The 11,289-nt window shown below is 38.1% G+C and overlaps 1 protein-coding gene across 2 annotated transcripts in view; it reads left to right on the top strand.

The window, feature by feature from the left end:
- The first annotated feature begins 7,367 nt into the window (after positions 1-7,367).
- The window catches only part of LOC118765416, a 124,523-nt gene continuing 120,601 nt past the window's right edge, over positions 7,368-11,289 (top strand). For both annotated transcript variants that reach the window (XM_036507459.1, XM_036507460.1), the window contains exon 1: positions 7,368-8,151. In XM_036507459.1, coding sequence (XP_036363352.1) covers positions 7,892-8,151 — 260 coding nt within the window. In that variant the 5' untranslated portion in view covers positions 7,368-7,891. The remainder of the gene's footprint in view (positions 8,152-11,289) is intronic.

Here is an 11,289-nt window from a genome sequence, read left to right as displayed (position 1 = left end):
ACCCTTAGTTCATATAAGTGATCTCTATCATTATATATAATCTATACATTAATTTTCTTTTTATATTTCACATTCACTAAATATATATTTTCCTAGTATATAAGGTTTTATTTAATATACATATAGTCATATACTTCTCATTTATTTAGTTTTCCTCTACTTTATCCCTCCCCTTTCCATAGGCTACATCTGACGTTTTATCCTATAAAGTTTTTTTGAAACAATATTAATAGCGTCCAATTAATCATTATACATATCCATCATTTTCTGTTAAAATGTCTTATTGACGAGTTTCATTTCTACACTTCCCTGAAGAGAAGATTACATTGTTTCACACCATTTTATTCCTTTGGAATAATACTAGTGATATCTTCGAAACATGTGTCGGAAGTAAAAGAATTTGAATTACACCTGCGTTTAACTCCATTTATATATATATACATAAAACTTAAATATGTTTCGACCAAAGGTTGGTCCAGGCCATGTCTAACTTAATAGCACCATCTGATAGGATTATCTAAATCCTTTGTAAGTTTTTGTGGTATTATGGTCCATTCAAGTAGTGAGTTCTTGTTGGGTGAGTTGTATCCAGGTATGGGTGGCGAGCTGACAGAAACGTTAGCACGCCGGGCGAAATGCTTAGCGGTATTTCGTCTGCGTTACGTTGTGAGTTCAAATTCCGCCGAGGTCGACTTTGCCTTTCATCCTTTTGGGGTCGATAAATTAAGTACCAGTTACGCACTGGGGTTGATGGAATCGACTTAATACCTATGTCTGTCCTTGTTTGTCCCCTCTGTGTTTAGCCCCTTGTGGGTAATAAAGAAATAGGTATGGGTGGCTTATCTGGTATTCCTTGAAGAAATCTGTCCCGACCACGTTTAAAGGTGACGGGATCCTTTTCCTCTTTGATCAGTTTTGGGACAACGTTAAACAGGGCAGGGCCTGTTGAGGAAAAGAAATTGTGTCGCAGGGTACCTATGTGTTGTGATCCTGAATTGGGCAGGGGACGTATAGCCCGTATTCCCAGCCTTGGATGAACCTTGAAACTAATGTTCAGGTCATTTGGGCAATGCTGGCAGTATATTCTCCACATCGTACAAATGATGTACCGCTCGCGGCGGCGCTGGAGAGAGTAGAGTTTCAAGGCTTTAAGGCGGTCCCAATAATCGATCTTGTTACATAGCAGTTCAGTATTACCTTCGAAAAGACAACAGAAATGTGTGAAACTTAAATTAAATCCTGGGGTTCCGTTTGTTTCGGCCAACCCTACAAGTTGGTGCCCCAACATGACGAAGTCCTTTTACTGAAACAAATAAAAGAATAAAGAAAAAAAAATGTATGCGATCAGTTGAAATATACTGCGACAACAATTCGTGCCCCTCACATGTCCTTTTAAGTGTTCCTTCATTTTAACTTAGTTTATGCTTCATTATCTGGCATTTCTTTGTAATTTATCGTGGTTTGTAGAGGAGAGATTAAGGGTTCAGAATAGGATTGACACAGTTCATGTTGTTGTTGTTGGTGGTGGTGGTATCGACGTCGACACCGTTGTTGTTGTTATGCGGAGAGTAGTTAGGGTTAGTAATGTTGTTTATTTACAATCACTCTTTGAAACTTTAATGGCGCCTAGTAACGCACGCATGCACACACAAACGAACATCCATAATACACAAAACCACACACATACGCGTATAACGCGCACAAAACCACAAACACAAACCATACACACAAAGTCACACGCACAAAGCCACACACACACACACACACACAAAACCACAAACACTCATGCATAGTACACACTCACACATGCATGATACACACATTCACAAAACCACACTGACACGTATAATACACATAAACACACACGAAACACTACACGCACATAAGTATAATACACACTTAATACACACTTATACACACACGCGAATACACACAAACGCCCACATACATACATACGCAATCCTACACTCACATCCACATCCACGAATGAATGACTATGTGGACCTTTTAAATATTTAATCAAATAGCTGGTCACGAAAGAAATGGTTATCTTAGTTTTGTTTTTTTCCTTCTTCTTTGTTTCTGAAGCTTAATGCTCCATCACATTTGATATAACTGGTTCCAACACATTTTATAACGCCTCTTCTCTATATTAACACACTATCACCACAACAGGTCATGCTTCAAGAAACCTATTGTTTCAACGAACAAATACTTGCACAGATATTGATCTGAAATTTTAGCACAAGGTCAGCAGTTTTGGAGGAGGAATCGATTACGTTGATCCTCAGTTCTTCACTGGTACCTATTTTATCGATTCCGAAGGATGAAAGGCAAAGTCGACCTCGGTTACATTTGAATTTAGAACATAAAGACGGACGAAATGCCTCTAAGCATTTTGCCCTGAGCGGTATCGATTCTATTAGTTCTCCGCCTTAATGTTTGCATAGATATTGGTTTCAAATTTTGGCTCAAAGCCAGCAATTTTGGGGGCGCGGACAAGTCAATTACATCATCCCCAGTGCTTAACTGGTAGTTATTTTATTGACCCCGGAAGAATAAAAGGTAAAATCGACCTCGGCGAAACATGAAGACAAACGAAATGTAGCTATGCATTTTTGGTCTGGCGTCCTAACGTTTCTTATTTCTTTACTGCCCACAAGGGGCTACACATAGAGGGGACAAACAAGGTCAGACAAACGGATTAAGTCGATTATATCGATCCCAACGTGTAACTGGTACTTAATTTATCGACCCCGAAAGGATAAAAGGCCAAATCGACCTCGGCGGAATTTGAATAGATATTAAAAGCTGTTCAGTTTAGGCTGTAGCCCAAACTTCTAGACCCAGCATCCACCGATGGAAACCAGTAGAAACTTGTGTTAAATACCTGAAAGTGTTTGAATTTATCTCTCGTTAATAATTCCGGACTTGCTTATCTTTACTCAGCTATCACTGACAACATGATAATTATACCAAGTCATTTAGATCGATCATAGATTTATTCTATCATTTTATTTCTTTGTGCCAATGTACAGGACGCTAAGTATCGCGATAAGATTTTAACATTTATTGGTTGAGGTGGTTTTGTGGTAGACACTGTCGTGATGTTGTAATTTCCGGTTGTTGACAATATATCAATATCAATATCAGTCCACACACACTCACATTAGAAAAAAAAAAACCTTTTTTTAGAACATTGAAGTTTCAAAGATAGGACTGTATTTGCGTTTAATCTATTTATTAATGGTTTTCATATTTTTTTATTATCCTTTTAGCTTATTTTGGAGTAATAACATTCCTTGATATATCAATGTTTCTAGTACTCCTCTCTCTTTCGGATTGTATTTGGTTTTAATGTTCTATTTTGAACTGCGTTTTATTGTAGACTGTAAGGGCCATAGGTAGAATGCTATTAGTGATGATATCATCATCGCCAGATATACAATTCTTTAGCCGTTAATTCTAAGATATTTATTTCGGTGTGAAGGTACTGTAAAAAGAAATAACCACAACGAAAAAATAATACCTTTAGCCTGAATATCAAACAAGCTCTACAGGATATGTTGAACGACTATAAAATCGTTATATGTAAAAGTAATATGAGAAATATGTTCGTTACAATCAACATTCACAAATGCATTACAAAAATAAACAATATACTATATTATACAAGGAAATCTATAAAGATTAAGAAATAAACACTGCGCAATTGAATATTGAACTTGATAAATTAATTACCGATGCAAAACACTTAAATGAGTTGCATTCCGTTTAACGTTAAGGGCGCGTTTGCAAGTACATATCTATGGTGTCGTAAAAACTCACAAATAAAATAACCCATTCTGATCGAAAATTTGACTGGATCGCTAAACAGCTAGAACAATGGTTCTCGACCAGAGTCCTCATGACATTTGGGGCTCCACATAAGATTTTACTGTTAAAATTTATCTGCAATAAATTGGTTAAACTTCTACAATACGCAAAACATATTTTAACAATTTTTTTGATACCATTCTTAATAATGATAAATCATAAAAATATAATGGGACTTTTAAAATCATCCAATGTTTATTAGAGTCCAGTAGAATAAAACAGGTATCAAAGGTGTCCATAGGTAAAAAATGGTTTGGAACCACTGATCTTGATGTAAGAAATGTACAGGAGAAGGATAGAGTATACTACACTCATCAGACAGACTCGTAGAAAACATACGGGAGAGTGACAAAGTTGGCCATATTTTCAGTATGGAAGTAGAAAGCCTCTTTATGAACACTCTTGTAATACAACTAATATTAGACATGTTGCTGGCCTTGTGCCAAAATTTGAAATCAGTATTAGACATGTTGTAAAGGTGTCGAGCTGGCAGAATCGTTTGCATGTCGGGCAAAATTGCTTAGTAGCATTTCGCCGTCTTTACGATCTGAATTCAAATTCCTTCGAGGTCGACTTTGCCTTTCATCCTTTCATGGTCAATAAAATAAGTACCAGTTTGAAGACTTGGTTCAATATAATTGACTTACACCCTCTTGGGCTTTAGTAAATTTGAAAATTGGATACACACCCAACAAGAACATCTAATATTTATCGGCACATATTTACTGCTTGTTGTCATGCATAACTGATATTACAAAAGGAGTGCTAACTTCAGTTGCACATGAAGCAATCTGTACACTCATAGGTAAGAATATGTATGGATTCTTCAGTGGGGCCTATACTTGCAAAGTCCTCTAAGGCTAGTGCAGTGTGGGAAGTGGTTTGTATAGAGTGGGAGGTGTAGGTGTGTTGTGCGGTGGGTGGAGTGTGTAGTTGTGTTGTTTAGTGGTGTGAGTAGTGTAGGAGTTGTACTATGCGGGAAGAAGTAAAATGTTGGAGATATCTGCTCATAATTGCAGCAAGGTTTTTCATCTTCGAACTATCAATTATTTAGTTTTATTTTTCTCTTACGAACTTTTATTTATTCATTGCTTAGAACCATTATTGCCGGGTCACTCACTCTTCGTTTTATCGAGTAATGTGCTTTTGTTTTTATCCTCCTCACCTTGCTCAACCCTCTCTCACTTATCTCTTCTAAGATAAGAGAGAGAGAGAAGGTATCTTACAACTACTTTGATCACCTTTTCACCATATTTTCCATTCACCTACATTGTTTAACCTCTTCATTACTCATCACCATCCACACAACTCATTAGCTCACCCTAACTTTCTCATTTACTTTCCACATATCGCTATCGAGACATTTTCTCAACCTCATTTTCTCATCTACAATTTATACAGCTTAGCGAAAAGATTTGTATTTCTCTCTATCTCTTTTCGATAAATGACAAATGTCCGAAACGTTAGACCTCTCTTTTTCTCCACGACATAAGACACAATAATGAATACATTAACCGAATGATAAGGATCCATTGAAAGCTCATTTCACAGACTTAAATTCGGCTTCAAAGCTTTTCTTAACTCTCACTATTTTCTCTATCTCTCTCGCCACCATCACCACCACCTCCGCCGCCGCCGCCGCCACCGCCGCCACCGCCGCCACCACCACCTTCACCGCTGCCGCCGCCGCCGCCGCCTCCACCACCTCCACCACCACCACACCACCTATGCGCATCATCATATTCATCATCATCATCATCATCTCTTCCTCTTCTTTTTCTTTCCCTTCTCTTCCTCCTACTCCACTTCCACCACTCCCTCTCTGTCTTGTCTGTCTGTCTGTTTCTGATTTCTCATTTTACCTCCCCAAACCAATTGCCCCCCACTCACCCACTATTCAATCTTTGATCACATTTAAACAACACATTTATCATTTCCTCGAAATTAACAGTTCATTAAAGAGTCAATGAAGTGGACACATGCATTAATCCGAGTGAGGAACAGAGCAGCGAGTGGCAGGGCTTTGGCTAGGGAAAGGAGTCGAATGAAACGAGAACATCTACCAAATGGCAGGTGTGTGGTGTGCATCAAGGAAGCGGGGAAAGAGTCTGCAGGGATCTCGTATTAAGAACATAAAAAAGAAAATAAGAGAAAGAAAAACTTAGTATTTAATGAGGAAATGAATAATTTATGATACAGCGTTTAGAACGGTTTGTGGTTAATGTGGCAAGAGTTGCATATATTACAGATTGGCCATGGGGAGAAACAGTGTGGCCGAATGGAAGCGTGAGAGGGGAAGAGGAAGAGAGACACAAATGGAAAGATAGAGGGGAGACGATGAAAAGGGAAAGAAAGAGGGAGAGAGAAAGAGAGAGACACAAATGGAAAGATAGAGAAGAGATAATGGAAAGATAGAGAGAGAAAGAGAGATACAAATGGAAAGATAGAGGAGAGACGATGAAAAGGGAAAGAAAGAGGGAGAGAGAAAGAGAGAGAGACACAAATGGAAAGATAGAGAAGAGATAATGGAAAGATAGAGAGAGAAAGAGAGATACAAATGGAAAGATAGAGGAGAGACGATGAAAAGGGAAAGAAAGAGGGAGAGAGAAAGAGAGAGAAAGAGAGAGATACAAATGGAAAGATAGAGAGAGAAAGAGAGACACAAATGGAAAGGTAAAGAAAGAGGGACAGAGAGAGAGAGAGAGAGAGAGAGAGAGAGAAAATAGAGAAGAGAGAAAAAGAGAAAGAGGAAGCGATAGATAGTTACACAGATGGAAAGATAAAGAGAGACACAAATGGAAAGGTAAAGAAAGAGGGAGAGAGAGAAAGAGGTGGAAATAGAGAAGAGAGAAAAAGAGAAAGAGGAAGCGATAGATAGTTACATCGGTGGAAAGGTAGAGAATGGTGAGGGCGAGGAGAGAGAGAATGAAAGGGAAAATGTAGTGTAGTATTTGAAAGAGAGACTAGAAAGGAAATCGGGGGTGGGGGAAGCATAAGAGATAAAGTGGACATGAGCACACATACACAAAGAATATAGTGAATAAACCAAAGCATTGCACACGCGCACATGCATCGCCACCAAACCCACCCACCCAGCCACATCTGTCGAAAGATAATGAAATGGGGGAGGAGAAGCGAGAAGCAACAGACGGGTGGATTTGAGATAAAACAAATGAAATATGACTGTGTAGTTATTTTCTCTTGGATGAGAAGAAACAAACAGATACAAAACACACACGCACACACAAACATGTCTACGCATACACACACATATTTTCGTACACGCGCACACACATGTATATACATATACATACATACGTACATACATATATACATACAGCCAAAAAAAAAAAAAACAGAGTGACGGAAGCTGAGAGTAGGAGAGGAATGAAACTGAAAATAGTTCTACATGAAACACAGACTCGGTTGGGAGGTTAATTAGACAGTTGCTATGGCAAAAGATGATAAATATATAAACAGGGAGAGGGAAAACGATGGAGGAAGAGAGGGGGAGGGGAGAGAGAAAGAAAGTGAGAAAGAGAGAGAAAGAAAAAGAGAGAATGAGAGAATGAGAGAGAGGGGGAGACGGACACCTGCAAAGTTTGTGAAGAAACTCTCTTTTCTCATCAATATCGAGCGATATCATCACAAGATGTCACGGAGTACACACACACACATGTACAGACACACGAGGAGAAAGAAGAAAGCAACACAGGCACTGAGCACACGGTGCCACTTGTAAGTTTGTGAAAAAAAATTTCTACCTCTTAGTACAAAATATTATTCGAAAGGTGGAAGGAAATAAAACAATTTCTTGCAAACCAAGCCACTGGCAAATTCTGTTTTCCATTACAAGATTGTAAAAAGTGAACAAGGAAAAAGAGAGAAAAAAACCCCAACAGCAACAACAACACAAAAAAACTTAACCCAACAAACAGGGAAGCAAGAAAGAAAGGAAAAGAATTGCAATAAAAAGCCCCCCGGAAAATAAACATCACTGCCATTTTGATTGAAGATGGCTGACACAGAAAGTTTGGTAACAGATACTACGTCAAGCCCTTTATTAGATAAAAAAACGGAAGAACATGGTTTAGTAACAGAAAGCTCTCAAGATGCTCAATTAGGTCGTAGTTCGGTGGAAAATAATGTTGAAGGGGAAAATAATAAAATTGCCAGTGAACTTCAAGTTCCTGAAGCGCTGGATTGTAAATCGCCATCTGTCGTTTCTGAAAAACCATCTTTGAATTTATGGACAACAAACAAAGAAGTTATCAGGTAAGTGTTCTGTGATGGGTTGCTGTTTGGATGATATATTCTGATTCGAATTTGTTTTGTTCTTGACCGGCTCTGATTATATGTAATATTTACATTCATAAAAATTGAAGCAGAAATATAAACATTATGAAAATATGCTTTTTTTATTTACTGTTTATAATTTACGTTTCTAGACAAGAAAGTAAACAGGCAGAATTGTTACCACGCTGGATAATCTGCTTTGTAACATTTCATCTGACTTTATCTTCTGAGTTTAAATCACGCTGAGATCCACTTTACCTTTCATCTGTTTGGAGTCGATAAAATAAGTACCAGTCAAGTACTGGGTCAGTGTAATGGACTTACCCCTCCCTTCAAAAATTACTGGGCTTGTGTTTAAAATTTGAAAGGAATTTACATTCACGTGTAGTTTATTTACTTTTTCCCATTTCGAAGCCAATTATAATTGTTGACGTTGTAAGTGTTGTCGTAGCAGTTATTTATAATATTAAGTTTATTCGTTTTCAAGCTTATTCGATTTCAAATTCTGGCACAAGGCCAGCAATTTCGTGGGAAAGGGTAAGTCAATTACATAAACCCCAGTGCTCCGAAAGAATGAAAGGTGAAGACGACCTCGGCGGAATTTGATCTCAGAACGCGAAGACGGACGAAATGCCGCTAAGGGTTTTTGTTCAACGTGCTAACGATTCTGTCAGCTCACTGTCTTCGGAAAATGATATTAATAACAAACTCAATTTGTTCTATTTTGTTTACCTAATAATTATTAATATTTGGACGTTCTTTCTTCAAAAACTTCTGAAATACTTGTAGCCACCACTCAAAATTATTTCAACTTCCTTGCTTCAGAACAGTGCTTCTCTTAATGGCCGGTGAAGACTTTTATATGGTACTGTGAACAAAGAGATAGGAGGGGGACTATAGATGCACCTAAACAGTTCTTTTAGTATTTGTCTCCCAGTTAATATTGGTTTCAAATTTTGGCACAAGGCCAGTAACTTCGGATAAGGAGATAAGTCGATTATATCGACCTCACTGCTCAACTGGTACTTGTTTTATTGCCCCCGCAAGAATGAAATGTAAAGTCGATCTTTGCGCGATTTTAACTCAGAACATGAAGACGGACGAGATGCTGCGAAGCATTTTGGCCAGTGTGCCAACGATTCTGCCCCCTCACTGCATTGTGACTTTCATTTAATATTGGTTTCAAATTTTGGCGCAAGGCCAGCAATTTCGGGGAAGAGAGTTAGTCATTTACATCGATCCCAGTGCGAAAGGTCTCCCATTGTCCTTCTTCATTTATCGTTTCGTACTGTGCGTTTCCGTAAAAAAATACGCAAGTACGACTACTTTCAGTAGCGAGTGAGTCAGAAGCTGGCGTCAAAATATTTTATCTATCTATCTATCTATCTATCTATCTATCTATCTATCTATCTATCTATCTATATCTATCTATCTATCTATCTATCTATCTATGTATCTATGTATCTATCTATCTATGTATCTATCTATCTGTCTGTCTGTCTATTTGCATATGTATCTTTTTTTTTCTTTTACTTGTTTCAGTAATTTGGCTGCGGCACGCACGCACACACACACACACACACACACACACACACACACACACACACACACACACACACACACACACACACACACACACACACAAACACATGACGGTTTTCTTTCAGTTTCCGTTTTGTCGGCACGAGGCAACTTGTCCAAGATGGCACGCAGTGGGACTAAACTCGGAACCGTGTGGTTGGGAAGCAAGCTCCTTACTACACAGCTACGCCTGCGTCTATATATGTATATACATACATACATACATACATACATACATACATACATACATACATACATATGTATATATACGGGTGTGTGTGATTGTGTATAGAAGAATATATTAATAAAAGGAATTCCAACCTTGTCTGATTTTCACGTTTTATTTACAATCTTATAATGATATAATATAAGATAATGTAATATAATAAAATAAAATAATATAATAGAATGTTAAATGTTCATTCAGATTGAACTAGTATTTTCATGCATTAAATTCTGCAATCTTCAGGTTCATGCTTCACAATTTTTGACTATAGCGAGATGATTAAATCTGTGCCTTAAATACAGCTGTGTAGGCTCCAGATTGCTATGTTTTGCAAACTGTATTCTGACCAATCAGTGTGTAGTATCACTCAATTACTTAAGCTGATTGGTTGGTTGAGCTGATTGGTTTAGGCGTCACGCTTTGTTGAACATGTCAAGAGTCCTGTATCTTAACCCCGGCCGAGGCAGCAATTGTTGGGCTATTTTTAGAAATGTTGTAAATAGCCTTTGTCAGGGATTTTTTTATATTTTAATTGTCATCATCATCATTGTCAGGACCTTAATTATTGTTGCTAGTGGTGATGGTGGTGGCAATAGAACTTTTAACCCTAAATAAGATAATATATATGTATATATGTATATATATATATATTATATATATATATATATATATATATATACATTTACTTGTTTCAGTCATGTGACTGTGGCCATGCTGGAGCACCGCCTTTAGTTGAGTAAATCGATCCCAGGACTTATTCTTTGTAAGCCTAGTACTTATTCTATCGGTCTCTTTTGCCGAACCGCTAAGTTACGGGGACGTAAACACACCAGCATCGGTTGTCAAGCGATGTTGGTGGGGACAAACACAGACACACGAACATATATACACACATACACATATATATTTATATACATATATATGACGGGCTTCTTTCAGTTTTCATCCACCAAATCCACTCACAAGGCTTTGGTCAGCCCGAGGCTCTAGTAGGAGACACTTGCCCAAGGTGCCACGGAATGGGACTGAACCCGGAACCATGTGGTTCGTAAGCAAGCTACTTACCACACAGCCACTCCTACGAGTGTATGAGATTCGGCGGAGAGAGTCAGAAAGGAAGGATGTATAAGAAGGGACTGAGAGTCAAGGTTATATCGATACAGAAACAGAACCACGTTAGATCGTACGTGTTACATGAAGGTGGCTGTAGTGTAATTTCGACTACTGGCTCTGTCCTTGCTTTATCATAGTAAATATAAAGTGACAACTGTTGTAATGACGGTGGAGTATTTATATGCAGTGTGAAAGAA

The sequence above is a fragment of the Octopus sinensis genome, linkage group LG11 (genome assembly GCF_006345805.1).
Source record: "Octopus sinensis linkage group LG11, ASM634580v1, whole genome shotgun sequence".
Lineage (NCBI taxonomy): Eukaryota > Metazoa > Mollusca > Cephalopoda > Octopoda > Octopodidae > Octopus > Octopus sinensis.
Note: the sequence above shows the minus strand (reverse complement) of the source record. Positions and strands in the feature narration are given on the sequence as shown.